This window comes from Meriones unguiculatus, chromosome 14, assembly GCF_030254825.1.
Source record: "Meriones unguiculatus strain TT.TT164.6M chromosome 14, Bangor_MerUng_6.1, whole genome shotgun sequence".
Taxonomy (NCBI): Eukaryota; Metazoa; Chordata; class Mammalia; order Rodentia; family Muridae; genus Meriones; species Meriones unguiculatus.
Window position 1 is genome coordinate 35758767 of NC_083361.1, and position 14809 is coordinate 35773575.

A 14809-nucleotide genomic window follows, 5' to 3' on the forward strand; every position below is an offset into this window, starting at 1 on the left:
ATGGAATAGTACTCAGCAATTAAATGCAAGGAAATCATGAAATTTGCAGGCAAATAGTGGGATCTAGAAAAGATCATTCTGAGTGAGGTATCCCAGAATCAGAAAGCCACATATGGTATGTACTCACTAATGAGTGGCTATTAGTCATATAATATAGGATAAACATATTAAATTATGTACACTTAAATAGCTAAGCAAGAAGGAGGACCTGCCCAAGATGATCAATCCTTACGCAGAAAGGCAAACAGGATGGACATTGGAAGAGGAAGAAAAGAGGGAACAAGACAGGAGCCTAATACAGAGGGCCTCTGGAAGATTCTACCAGCAGAGTATCAAAGCAGATGCTCAGGCTCATAGCCAAATTTTGGGCAGAGTGCAGGGAACCTTATTAAAGAAGGGGGAAATAGAAAGACATGGAGGGAACAGGAGCTCCACAGGGAGAGCAACAGAACCAAGAAACCTGGGACCAGGAGTCTTTTCTGAACAAGGACCATGCATGTAGATAACCTAGATCTCCTGCACAGATATAGCCCATGGCAGCTTAGGTGTTCTAGTTAGGGGAACACAGACTGTCTCTGACATGAACTATGTGTCTGGCTCTTTGATCACCTCCCCCTGATGGGGGAGCAGCCTTACCAGGCCACAGCAGAAGATAATGCAGCCAGTGTTGATGAGACCTGATAGTCTAGGGTCAGATGGAAGGGTAGGAGGCCTCCCCCACCTGTGGACTTGGAGAGGGGCATGGGAGAAGAGTGGAGAGAAAGGGTGGGACTGGGACGTAATGAGGGAGAGGGCCACAGGTGTGATACAAAGTGAATAAATTAATTAATATTAAAAAAATAAAAAATACCTAGAAGAATTCTGAACAATAAAATAAAAAAGAAACAAAGAGGTAAGAATGCTAAGGTTGTGCCTATAGAGATTGCATTTGTTGGTAAGATGCAGAGGACTGTAGGGGACTGTTCAACAGAGTGGAATCAAATCAAGACCCATGACAATATCATGTTCCCTTCTACATATCCATACAAGTGTCATCTGCGTTCATTTGCGACAACTGTCTGATCAGGTTCTCAGTGTGTCTCTTCTGTTCTGCATTCTCTAAGCAGCATGAACCTCCACCTGCCCTTGTTGTGGAACACTGATCTCCAGGCATGGCATGACTCTGGTCCTACTGATGTCTCAGTAGCTGTGATGACACACAGCTGACCTACACAAGATTGCTCCTATCAATATTCCTTCATGGTATAGAAGGAATATAGTTCCCTGGGGAACTATAGCCAGTTAAAAGGTGCAAGGCAATAGATTTATGCTGTGATGTAAGCTCTGAAAAGTTGCCAATATTGCTTTGCATCATCTGTTATCTCAACATTTGACAGGTAATTGCTGGTTGGTGGATCTCTGTCAGTTTAAGCCAGTCAGGTGCACATAGTGAGTTTCAGCACAGCCATAGTTCATAGTGGACACTGTTTCAAAAAAAATTTGAAAACTACCTAAAACATTAACCACAAACTTCTAAGGAACCCTAATATAACTCATAGGCTCACCAGCTATATTTGTGTAGGGAATTGTCTTTGTTTCTGTCTTTACTGTGTCATCTTGGGTCAATAGACATTTTTCATATATCCTCAAAAAAAGTGCACACAAAAATCCCTAAGCCACTCAAGGGCCAGTGTGATGAATAGCCATTGGTTTGTTATGGTGGAAGGAGAAAAGAAAAACCAAAAAGCAGCTCAGAAATATTAACACCAGCTAGCTTTGTGTCCTCAAATAGGAAGATGCGGCTCAGGAAATACCAGGGCTATTTTATATTAAGTCCTGTTCCATGGTAACTAGGACCATCCGGGAAGATGTACATGGGTAAAATGGAGATGTTTTGCATGAAGAGATTACGGTCATATTTGGGTGTGTAATGCCAGCATACAGGAAGCTCTCTAAACAGAATAAGTAGACTGAGACCTGCATGAGATTCGAGAGTTCTGTTTTTGAAACCAAAACAAAACTAAAGAACTAGAAAAGACAGAAACCACATATTCTCGAGCCCAACCCAGCACAGAACTGGGGGAACAAGAGTCAGGTTCCCCAGAATATCAGTTCCTCTTCCTCAGGGGCTGACAGTATGATATCCTCATGACACAGAGAGAAACGCGCCTTCATAAGCCATAACACACTTAGCATACTTCAATTTGGCAAGAAGAAAAAACGCGCCTTCATAAGCCATAACACACTTAGCATACTTCGATTTGGCAAGAAGAAAAATTATCTGCAAACCTGCAGCAACTGGAAGATGCTATGACTCCCATTGTCACAGTCCTTCTGTATCTTGGTGAGATGGGATGGTGGGAGGAAGAATTCTAGTCTGAGAGGGAATCCACCTCAAAACCATGCCTGGGCCCTTCAGGGTCTCTCAACAGCTGAGAAGTCATCAGGAATTGCAGGGCCTGCTCAGGCTTCAGTGCAAACACTCAGAGGTAACTCTCTTGCAGGACCAAGCCTGGTCTCCGGGAACCCAGCACTGTCAGGTGAGTGTCTTCTTAGCTGTCCCAGACTGCACATCCTTGGTGGGGATACAGGTTACTCCTGAACTGAGGAGATGGAGAACAGCAGGTGTGTACTGATTGTTGGGATGCTTGAAAGGTACCGAATCTGAGAGCAGCTCTCAGATGGAAATGTCCTTGGACCCAGCTGCTGATTTTCTTGCAGGGGCCCTCTCTAAACCCACAATCCAGATGGTGCCAAGCAATGTGGTAACCAGTGGGAACCCGGTGACCATCTTCTGCGAAGGGCCCTTACATGCCAAGGAATATCGCTTCTACAAAGAAGGAACTGAAGATTACTGGATGCCAACAACCCTTCTAGAAACTGAGAAAAAAGCCGGAGTCTATATTTCATCAGTTCAATGGAACAATGCAGGCCGATATTGCTGTTCCTATAAAAACCTCACTAATAGGTCAGAACAGAAAAGTGACATCATGGAACTTGTGGTGACAGGTGAGAAGACCCTTGAGGGAAGGAATATATTTACTGGGGGCTCCTTCCTCAAATGTGAGAAGAGGGGAGCAATGCTTCCAGGAGGAGTCCACTTAACAAGCTTCTTATTCTCCCTTAGGAGTTCACCAAGGCAGAGTCACCCTGTTGGCCATTCCCAGGACTGCTGTGACCTCAGGAGAGCACGTGACCCTTCAGTGTTTCTCACAAGTGGCATATGACAGGTTCATTCTAGTGAAGGAAGATGAGAAGTTCTCCATGGCTGGGCCAGCAAGGAATACATACCGTGGGAGATTCCAGGCCATGTTCACAGTGGGTCCTGTGACTCCCAACCAGAGGTGGAGGTTCACATGCTATGGACATTACTCAAGTAATTCGCAGCTATGGTCAGTTCCCAGCAACCACCTAGAGCTCTTGGTCTCAGGTAAGGAAGCCTTTTCCTTTCCCTTAAATGATATTACAACTGACACAGAATCCCAGGGAAGGACCTGATGTGTCAGGGTCATTGAGATTTAATGCTATTTAAATCAGTGTTTGAGAATGTGTGATTCAACTGTACCTGGGAGGCAGAAATCAGAGTTGATATTAACAACGGAACTGAAAATCCTGCAAAAAGTGGTGTCCTTCGGCTATTATAGACCACTGTCCTTTGCAAGTGTGACCTTCTTTAAGCAACTATCCTAACAGACCCACCTCATGTTCTTCTACTTCTTTGCAGTGACCCTCCAGAAACCCTCCATCTGGGCTCATCCAGGCTCTGTAATGACCTTGGGTAGCCCTGTGACTATCTGGTGTGAGGGGAGCCAAGAAACCCAAGAATATGTGCTATACAGAGAAGGAAGCCAAGAGTCCTGGTACAGGAAGGTAGAAAAGGACAACAATAAGGCAAATTTCACCATCCCGTCTGTGTCACAACTGAATGCAGGACAATATCACTGTTACTCTTACTCTTCTTTCGGGTCGTCAGAACTCAGTGACACCCTGGAACTGGTGGTTACAGGTGAGAGTGCTCTCAGGGGTGTTAGCTCCAGATGTTACTCTCAAGCAAATCCTGCCCCAACTGTATCTCCTATCACAGACATGGGGGACATGCAGTCTGTATAAGCCCATTTGGTGATATTCCATATGTATCTTTCCTAGGAGTCTACAAAAAGCCTACCCTTATGGCCCTGGAAAATCCTGTTGTTAACCTGGGCACATCTGTGACAGTCTTGTGTTCTTCAACTGAAAGATTTAACTGGTTCGTTTTAACTAAGAATGATCAGAAGATTTTCCAGTCCTTTCATCTCCAAAGTACATATACTGGGATGTATGAGGCGAGTTTCAAAGTGGGACCAATAACCTCAGGCCAAAGGTGGAGATTCAGCTGCTTTGGCTATGGAACAAGCAATCCTCAGGTGTGGTCAGAAGCCAGTGACCCGCTGGAGCTCCTGGTCTCAGGTGAGGAAGCCTGAGACTCACTGTTGAATAACTTTGCACCTGACACAGTTTCCCTGTGGAGAACGTGGTGTGTGATGTGTCTGAGAACCCAGTGCTCTAGAGGCAACTGACACAGAGAGCAGGCCGTGGGAGACAGCATTCAGTAAATGAGGGGAGGGGATAGTGAGAATGGAACCTGGGAAGTCAGTTGAGTGATGGGTCTTTCCATGACATTACTGATCCTTTTGCTATTCAAGGTTAAACTTCATGGTCATCAGTAATTTGACCCTTACTCTAAGACTGTTCAAAGTCTTACCTCCTCCTTACCTTCTTCTTTTCAGGGACCCTCAAGAAACCCACCTTGGGGGCTAATCCAGGTTCTGTGATCACCTCAGGGAATTCTGTGGCCATTTGGTGTAAGGGGACCATGGAAACCCAAATATATTTCCTGTATAAAGTAGGAAGCCCAGCACCCTGGGCCACACAAATTCCAAAGAAGCCTGGTAACAAGGCCATGTTCTCCATCGCTTCCATACAAAGCCGCAATGCAGGGCGATATCGCTGTTACTGCTACAACTCTGCTGGGTGGTCACAGCACAGTGACATACTGGAGCTAGTGGTGACAGGTGAGAGGACACTCCCCAGTCTAGGAACTCTCTGAGGAAGCAGTCTGTTCCCGGAAATGTCTCCTCCTCAGTACCCAGAAGAGGGGGCAATGTTTACCAATGATTCCACCTACAGACTCTCTCTTCACTTCCAGAGGTTTACCCCAGTAAAGTCACTCTGTCAGCCCTGCCCAGCCCTCTGGTGACCTCAGGATATGTGACCCCTCAGTGTGACTCGCAAGCATCCTATAACATGTTCATTCTAATGAAGGAAGAAGAGAAGTTTTTCCCTCAAAGAATACATACCATGAGCAGTCTGGAGCCTTGTTCACAGTGGGTCCAGGGACTTCCAACCAGGGACAGAGGTTCCCACGCTATGGCTATTACTTGAGCAGCAGCCAGCTGTGGTCAGTGCCCAGTCACATCTGGCTCCTTCAGGCTCTGTGATCCCCTAAGGGAGTCCCAGAACCAGCTGGTGTGAGGGGATCCTAGGATACCATAAACATGTTCACATAAATGGAAGCCCAGAATTCTCAGACAGAGAGATTCAAAAAAGACCACAACTGTGAGGCAAAATTTCTGATTCCCATCTGTGACAAGCCTGCATGCAAGGTGATATAACTGTTACTCTTACAACTCTGCTGGGTGGACAGAGCACAGGGACAGCCTGGAGCTCTTGGTGACAGGTGGCAGGACACTAAGGGTCATAATCCTTGTCTCTTTCCTCAGGAAACATTTTCCCAAACTTGTTCTTCCATGCCAATCTGCTGGAGAATGTTATTGCTGTTTAATTTTTTATATTATTATTGAATTTGTTTCTCATTTAAGATCTTCTGATCAAGATTCTTAAAGCCCTCATATATCTTTTATATTTTTTAATTTTTTATTTCTTTTTTAATTTTTTAAATAAATACGTTTTTAAAATTTGTTCATTTTATATCCCAACTCTAGCCCCCTTCCTGTCTCCTCCTGGTCCCACTCTTCTTCTCTCTTCCTTCTCATACCCTCCCCTCCCAGTCCACAGAAAGAGGGAGCCCTTCTCCCTTACCTTCTGAGCCTAGCCAATCAAGCCTCCTGAGGACTGTCTATGTCCTCTTCCTCTGTGACCTGGCAAGGTTGTCCTGCCAAGGGGAAGTGAGCAAAGAGTGGGCAACAGTGTCCATGTCACAGGCAGTGTGCGTTTCACTTAATAGTCTGCCTCCTTCTCTCCTAGGTGTCTACCATGACAAACCTACTTTGTCAGCCTTGCCCAGCCCTGTGATGACCTCAGGTGGGAATGTGACCCTCAGGTGTGTCTCATCAAAAAGATATGATGGGTTCCTTGTGACTGGGAAAGATCTGAAGTTCTCCATGTCTCAAAAGGCACAGTTTATACACACGGGACAGTTCCAGTCTCTGTTTCCTGAGATCCCTGTGGCATCCAGAAAGAGTGGGCCCTTTACTTGTTATGGGTACAATACAAGTACTCCACAGGTGTGGTCAGTGGCCAGTAACCCTCTGCAGATACATGTTTCAGGTGAGGAAATTTCCACATTTTTATCAACTGTGTTTTGACACCCCAAATAGTTTGTCATAGGCTCTGTGGCTCTCAGGGGCATTTTGGGACAGGGCCAATGGGAATACTTGACTACTAAAGCCCAGAATATGGGAGGCCATGACAGTATCAGGGCAGCATGACAAGTGACATGTACTGCAGATCAAGATGGACAACTCCCTCTATCTCCTTTTTCCAGGGCTTCATTAAAGCCTTGCTTGCTGAATCAACAAGGCCCTGTCCTGGCCCCTGGTGAAAACCTGGCCCTCCATTGTTTCTCTGAGATCAGTTATGACAGATTTGCTCTGTCCAAAGAGGGTGGAGGTGACCTCCCCCAGCTCTCTGTGCATCAGCCACAGACTGGACATTTTCAAGGCTTCCTGCTGGGTGATCTGAGACATGTAGCCTGACTGGAAGTGTTGGGATATGGTTCCATGTTTGTTGGTTATGAGAGTGAAAGGCAGTAAATATAAATAACCAACACAAACCACTCACACAATAGGTTCTCTTCTTAAATTTTTTATTTTTTCTCATACCATACATCCAGGCTGTAGCTTCCCCTGCATACACTCCCCACTGGTCCTCCAACCTCCACTCCCCTCTAGACATGTCCCCTACCTATATTCCCCAGAGAAGAGCAGACCATTTGAGAGCATTAGTTGAACAGGCACAACATGGTACAGTAAGAACAAGCACAAACTTTCTCATCAAAGCTATGCAACTTAGGATCTGGAAAAGTATCTCAAGAGCAGTCAAAACAGTCAGAGATAACCCCACTCCTCCTGTTGAGAGTCTAGAGTAAACACCAAGCCAACCGTCAAAACATATGTGACCCTTCATTGAGACTCACAAGAGGCATATAACATAGTCTCTAATAAAGAAATAAGAAAAGTCTCTAGTGCTTCATATATTCAGAATAAATACAATAACTCACATAGGCCCCAGTTTACATTGGGTCCTGTGACCCCAAACCAGAAGCGGAGGTTCCCATGTTATGATATTACCTGAATAGCCCCCAGATGTGGTCCGCGGCAATAAGCTGGAGCTCTTAATCTTAGGTAAGGTAGCCCTAGCTTTTCTTTTGAATTATATTACAACTGACACTGGATTCCATGAAGGGACTTGATGTGTGTTGAGTGATTGAGACACAGGGCTACAGAACCCAATATTATAGAATGTATGATACAGCTGTGTTTGAGATACAGAAACATTGATGTACCTTAACAGTTGATGCATTTCAAAAAGACATTTTCACACAAGCAGATTACCCTCCCTATTGTTTTTCCTCCTTTCCTTCCTTTTTCCCTCCTTCCCTCCAGTCTCCTGTTCATCCCTTCCTCCCTTTCTCCCTCTATAAGACATTCTCATTTCTACCAGTGTCTCATTCTTTTATATGTTTGAGTGGTATTTTACCAGTCCATATACAATTTGGGCTTCAAGGATGATAAAACCATGTGAAGTACATTACATCTGATTCATATGACTTAATGTGAAGGTTGCCCATTGCCTCTATTTCTGTGGTAATTTCTGTGCTATTTTTTGTGTACCAGTGATCATTAATTCAAACATGTATGCCAATAATTAAAGATGTTATATAGATATCTATATCTAAACACATGTAATTATACATATATGGTTACATGTATTTATGTTCACCAAACTTCATCTTTACTAATGTTATAGTAAATATGATGTTCATTTACTGTGGTTTTTGCTATTTTGTCTCAACTGGTCTGTTAGGTGTACATGTCACACATTGAACTACTCATGTAAGTGTATTCATATTTACTTGAGTTACATTATAGATGTTTTGAACTATGTAATGGTAAGTTAATGAGATGCTGAATGGATGATAACAGACAATGGAAGCCAGATGTAGTGGGTTCAGAGAAGATAACCCTTGAGTGCCAATGAGGAGCAGTCTTCCCATCTTGACATAGACTTCTTAGCTAATGACTCCATGGAATCCATCTCCAGGGGAATTTCCTTCCACATTGCATTCCCCAAACTGAGAAGGAAGCATAAGAGGGTTTCCTTAATTTTAAACTGAAAATGACAGGTGATTTTCTTCACCAATTCTTAGTTCTCAGTGCTTCTCTAAACTTTATGCTCAAGTGTCTTAGATCAAAGTATGAGCTCAAATTGTTTGATGTGAGTGAAGCGTTCGAAAAGAAAACCAGAGTGAATCATGGCACATCAAGGAAAGGGCTTATACTGGATCCTTTTGAAGTTATAGGACCAACCTAATGTGCATTTACATGAAATGAAAAACACAGGGAATATCAGTGTTGATCTCTGGGAAGATACTCAGCACTCTTAAGTACTAATTAAGTATAATTTGTGTACCTTATCTTTTGTTATTAGGATCTGCTGAGAACATCACTGCATCACAAAACATGTCCAACCCAAACACAGGTGAGTGAGGAGCATATTCAGACATAGAGCTGGTCCAAGAGTTTTGATGTCTAATCATCCTTGGATGACTTTGTTCTTCCCTGATTTCTTTGTCCACAATCACAGCTCCAGAAACACAGGATCATCACACAGTGGAGAATCTTATCAGGATGGGGATGGCTGGCTTGGTTCTTTTGGTTCTTGGAATTCTGGTGTTTAAGGCTTGTCTCAGCTGGACAACATGAAGATGTAAAGTGAACAGGAGAGACAAAAAATGTATCTTTTGTAGTACCAGGGACTGAAAAATAAATATAAGAATTCAGGGTGGTTTTGTAAGAAAATAAATTGGTTATAGGAGTGGAAAGCTCCTCCCCCACCACATTAAAGCTTTTTTTTTTAAATACATCTTGCTTGTGGGCTTTTGCTGTCCATTACCTTGTTTCTTCTCACCTCAGAACATGGTGAAACATCCTGCACCATCAACCAGGGTTGGATCTTCATCTTTGTATGTATTATACTTTGTCTGGATTTCATGCAACATTTTCTATGATCTCAAATTCCATTCCACCTATATTATGAGTTTCAATTCTTTTTTTTCTCAGAACAAAGTAATTGGCTCAAATTACAATAATTGTCAGCAAAAATAAGATTCCAGACTGAAAAATAAGTGACTTAAATCAAAAGATGCCCTAAAGTTCTTTCTGGAAGCCATAAAACTCTAGTTTTCAATATATGTTCACTTGGTCATTTCTCTTAAAATGAAAAAGATTGTATCCAACCAATGCCTGAGACCTAGCCATGAGAGAGAGCCAACCCCTAATACCATGAATGATATTCTGCTATGGTCACAGACAGGAGCTTAGCTTAGCTGTCCTCTGAGAGACTCCATCCTTCAATGGATCAAAACAGATGCTGATACTCACAGCCAAGTATCAGGTGAAACAGAGGGAGTCTTGTGGAAAACTGGGAGGAAGGATAGAAGGACCTGGAGGTACCAGGAGCTCCACAAGAAGACCAACTAGTCAAGTAACCAGGGCCCAAAGGGACTTGAAAAGACTGAAGCACCAACCAAGGACCATACATAGACTGGACCTAGGCCTCCTACACAGATGTAGCAGATGGGAAGTTCAGGATTCATGTGGATCCTCTATTAAAGGGAGCAGGGGCTATCTCTGACATGGACTCTGTTGACTGCTTTTTGATCACTCCCCACTGACAGGGCTGTCTTGCCCAGAAGAGGGCAAGCTCAGTTCTGATGTGACTTGATGAGCTAGGGTAGGTGGGTAGGGGGGTTCTTCTTTTCTGAGGAATAGGGGAGGGCCAATGGAGGAAGAGAGAGGGATGACGGGATTGGGAAGAAAAAAAAGGAGGGAACTATGATTGGGATGTAAAGTGAATAAATACATTAATAAAAACTGAAAATATTTGGCATTGATGTATCATTTAGAATGAACTCACTAGTTGGACACTCTTGGTATAGCCTATAAATAATTATTTTATCATTTTATAGAATCAGTTATTTTATTATTTACCTTAAAAAGTTATTGTATAAAAATCACAAATATATCCTTTAATATAAGAACTAATCACTCAGTATCCCAGAAGGAGAAAGACAAACATGGAATATACTCGATTATATAGACCTAAAAGATAGGATAAACAAAATGAAATCTATACACCTAAAGAAGATAATCAAGAAAGCAGACATGGGGTATGATGATCTTTCCTCATTTAGAAAAACAAAAGGGATATGCATTGAACGTATGACAGGAGTCTACCGCAGAAAGCATCTGAAAGACTCTACCTAGCAGTGCTCCAAAATAGATACTAAGACTCACAACCAAACCTTCGGCAGAGTGCAGGGAATCATATGAAAGAAGGGGAGTTTGATGTGGAAAGGATAGGAGCTCCACAAGGACCAAACGTATCCGGGCACAGGGTCTTTTCTGAGATGGACACTCAACCAAAGTCCATGAGAGGATAAAACCTAGAACCTCTGCTCGGATGTGACCCGTGATAGCTCAGTAATCAATTGGTTTCCCATAGTAAGAGGAACAAGGACTATTTCTAACATGAACTCAATGACTGGCTCTTTGACCTCCCCACCTCCCAAGGGAGGAGCAGTACTGTTAGGCCACAGAGGAGGACTTTGCAGCCAGTCCGGAAAATACCTGACAAAAGCGAGTCATATGAAAGGGGAGGAGGTCCTCCCCTATTAGTGGACTTGGAAAGGGGCAGGGAGGAGATGAGGGAGGGAGGGTGGGATTGGGGAGGGAATGAGGGATACAGCTGGGATACAGAATTAACAAAATGTAACTAATGAGAAAAATAAAATTATGGAAAAAAAGAGAAGAAAAGCAAAAAAAAAAAAAAAAAAAAAAGAACTAATCACTCACTTCTACTTTAAATCCTCAGGTACACATCTATTCAATGACAATTTTTTATTTAATCCTATTAGGAAGTTGAGGACAAAAATGGATACAATAAAGTAGTCAACTCAGCTGATGGGAGATCAGCCCTACCAGTCCACAGAGGAAGAAAAAGAAGCCAGTCCTGATGAGACCTGATAGACTATGGTCAGATGGAAGGGGGGGAAGACTTCCCCTATCATTGAACTAGGGGAAGGGAATAGGAGAAGATGAGGGAGGAAGAGTGGTATTGGGAGTGGATGGAGGAGGAGGCTCCAGCTGGGATACAAAGTGAATAAACTGTAATTAATAAAATAAAAAATTTACATAAAAAATTAAAAATGATCAAAATAAAAAAAAGAAGATTCCAGGTCCCAAGGTTCAGAAAATAGTCTCAAGAAAATCATAGAAGAAAATTTTCCCAACCTAAAGAAAGAGATATCCATAAACATAATAAACATACAAGAGGCCTACAGAACACCAAATAGACTAGACCAGAAAAGAAACTTCCTACATTACATCATAGTCAAATCACTAGATCTACAGAACAAAGAAAAGATATTAAAAGCAGCAAGGGGAAAAGGTCAAGTAACATATGAAGGTAGACCTATCAGAATCATACCAGTCTTCTCAACAGAAACTATGGAAGCCAGAAGGGCCTGGGCAGATGTCATGCAGACTTTAAGGGACCCCAGATGTCAACCCAGACTACTATACCCAGCAAAGCTTTCAGTCAACATAGATAGAGAAAACAAAATATTCTATGACAAAATTAAATTTAAGCCATATCTACACAGCAACCCAGTCCTACAGAAGATACTAGAAGGAAAACCCCAATCCAACAAAAACAACTACACCCAAGAAAACATAGGATACAGAAAATTTCCCAACAAAAATTAAAAGAAAAGAAGCAATGAATCACAGTAAGACTACGAACTCCACCATAAAAGAAACAAACATTCATTGGTCACTATTATCTATCAATAACAATGGACTCAAACCTCCAATAATAAGACACAAACTAACAGAATGGTTGTGGAAAGAGTATCCAACATTCTGCTGCATCCAGAAAACACACCTCTGCAACAAAGATAAACACTATCCCAGAGTAAAAGGCTGGAAAAAATGTTTTTCAAGCAAATGGACCCAGAAAAGAAGCTGGAGTAGATATCCCAATATCTAATAAAATAGACTTTCAACCAAAATTAATCAAAAAAGATGAGGAAGGGGACTTCAATCTCATCAAAGGAAAATTCCACCAGGAGGACATCACAATTTTGAACATGTATGTCCCAAACACAAGAACACCTACATTGTAAATGAAACATTATTAAAGCTGAAATCACACATTGATCCCAACACTAATAGTGGGAGACTTCAACACCCCACTCTTACCAAGGGACAGCTCATCCAGACAGAAGCTAAACATGGAAATAATGGCACTTACAGAGGCCCTAAATCAATAGACCTAATAGAAGTCTACAGAAATTTTCACTCAAATTCAAAAAGAGTATACTTTCTTTTCAGCACCTCATGGAACCTTCTCCAAAATAGACCATATAGTTGGTCACAAAGCAAGCCTCAGCAGATACAAGAAGATTAAAATAACCCCTTGTATTCTATCTGATGACCATGGACTAAAGCTGGACCTCAACAACAGAAATAGCAAAAAAACCTACACAGACATGGAAACTGTCTATTCAATGACAGCTGGCTTGGTTGGTGTTCCTGTTCTGCCACTGGAAGTTGGACCACTGAAACTCTTGTAAAGGAAAGCATTTAATTGGGACTGGCTTACGGTTCAGAAGTTTACTCCATTGTCATCATGGCAGGAAACATGACAGCACACATACCAATGTGCTGCTGGAGAAAGGACCCAGTTCTAAATCTTGATTGGTAGTCGAGAGAGAGAGAGAGAGAGAGAGAGAGAGAGAGAGAGAGAGAGAGTGTCTAGGGACACATTTCCTCCAACAAGGAACATACACCAATAAGATATATCAATATATACACCAATAAGGCCAGGCCTGCTAATAGTGTTACTCCCTATGAGCCTATAAGGGCCATTTCCACACAAGCCCTCATATCTATGTTGATCTGAGTTACTCAGAGTTTCTTAGGGTCAAGAATAATGTTGGCAAGGCCTTCATTGTCATCTTTTTATTCCATAGCCATCAGTTTTAGAAGTATACTATCCCTTCCAGTGATAGGGATGGTCTTTGACAATCCTCTTATTTAATTTTGAAATCATCACTTTCCCAGGCAAAACAATCTCTACATTCAAAGACCACAGGACCTTGCCTCTTTTGTGAGGTAATCCAGTATAATCCTTATCTCCATACAGAAACATATACCCTAACAGGGAACAAGGATATGAAATGTCTTATTGATTGTGTTAGTTGCTTTCTTTTGCTATGACAAAACTCCAGGACCAAGGCAGCTTACAAAAAGCATATTTAATTTGGCTCACAGTTTCAGAAGTCTGCAAAGAAAAGGAATGGAGGCCGGAACAACTGAGCATTCACATCTTGATCTGAAAACATTAGAAATGACATGAGTCTTTTGAAATCTCAAAGCCTGCCTCCATGACATGGCCTCCAAGGCCACAACTCTTTTTTATATATTAATTACAGTTTATTCACTTTGTATCCCAGCTGTAGCCCCCTCCTTCATTCTCTCCCAATTCCACCCTCAGCCACTCATCTCCTCCTATGCCCCTCTCCAAGTCTACTGATAGGGGAGATCCTCCTCCCCTTCCATCTGACTCTAGCTTATTAGGTCTCATCAGGACTGACTGCATTGTCCTCCTCTGTGGCCCGGCAAGGCTACTCCCCCCCTGGGGGGGGGGGGTAAAAGAGCCTGACACTGAGTTCATGTCAGAAACAGTCCCGGTTCCCCTTACTAAAACACCTGGGTGGAGACTGAGCTGCCATGGGCTACATCTGAGCAGGGGTTCTAGGTTATCTCCATGAATGGTACTCGGTTGGAGTATCAGTATCAGAAAAGACCCCTGTGTCCAGATTTTTTGGGTGTGTCTGTTGTTCTACTTGCAGAGCTCCTGTCTTCTCCAGGTCTTACTATTTCCAACTTCTTTCATAAGATTCCCTGCACTTTGCCCAAAGGTTGGCCATAAGTCTCAGCATCTGCTTTGATATCTTGCAGGGTACAGCCTTTCAAAGGCCCTCTGTGGTAGGTTCCTGTCCTGTTCCTTGTTTTCTCCTTCTTCTGCCTTTCTGAACAGGGATTGAGCATTTTAGCCAGAGTCCTCCTTCTTGATTAGTTTCTTTAGGTATACATATTTTAGTATGTTTATCCTATATTATATGTCTAATATTCACTTATGAGTGAGTATATACCCTGTGTGTCTTTCTGCTTCTGGGATACCTCACTCAAGATGATCTTTTCCACTTCCCACCATTTACCTGCAAATTTCATGATTTCCTTGTTTTTTTATTGCTGAGTGATAT

General features: G+C 42.5%; 1 protein-coding gene across 3 annotated transcripts; it reads left to right on the forward strand.

Moving 5' to 3' along the window:
• Positions 1-2086: 2086 nt before the first annotated feature.
• Positions 2087-9342, forward strand: LOC110544828 (leukocyte immunoglobulin-like receptor subfamily A member 6). Of its 3 annotated transcripts, none has more exons than XM_060367168.1 (10): positions 2090-2323; positions 2484-2519; positions 2701-2988; positions 3107-3409; positions 3704-3985; positions 4126-4425; positions 4746-5030; positions 6223-6525; positions 8908-8958; positions 9064-9342. In XM_060367168.1, the coding sequence occupies exons 1-10, from the start codon at positions 2290-2292 to the stop codon at positions 9180-9182; spliced, it is 2001 nt and encodes a 666-aa protein (XP_060223151.1). In that variant the 5' UTR covers positions 2090-2289; the 3' UTR covers positions 9183-9342. The 3 variants fall into 3 exon arrangements, with proteins under 3 accessions (XP_060223153.1, XP_060223151.1, XP_060223152.1); XM_060367169.1 differs by having other exon boundaries at positions 2727-2988; XM_060367170.1 differs by lacking the exon at positions 4746-5030 and having other exon boundaries at positions 2087-2323.
• Positions 9343-14809: the final 5467 nt, after the last annotated feature.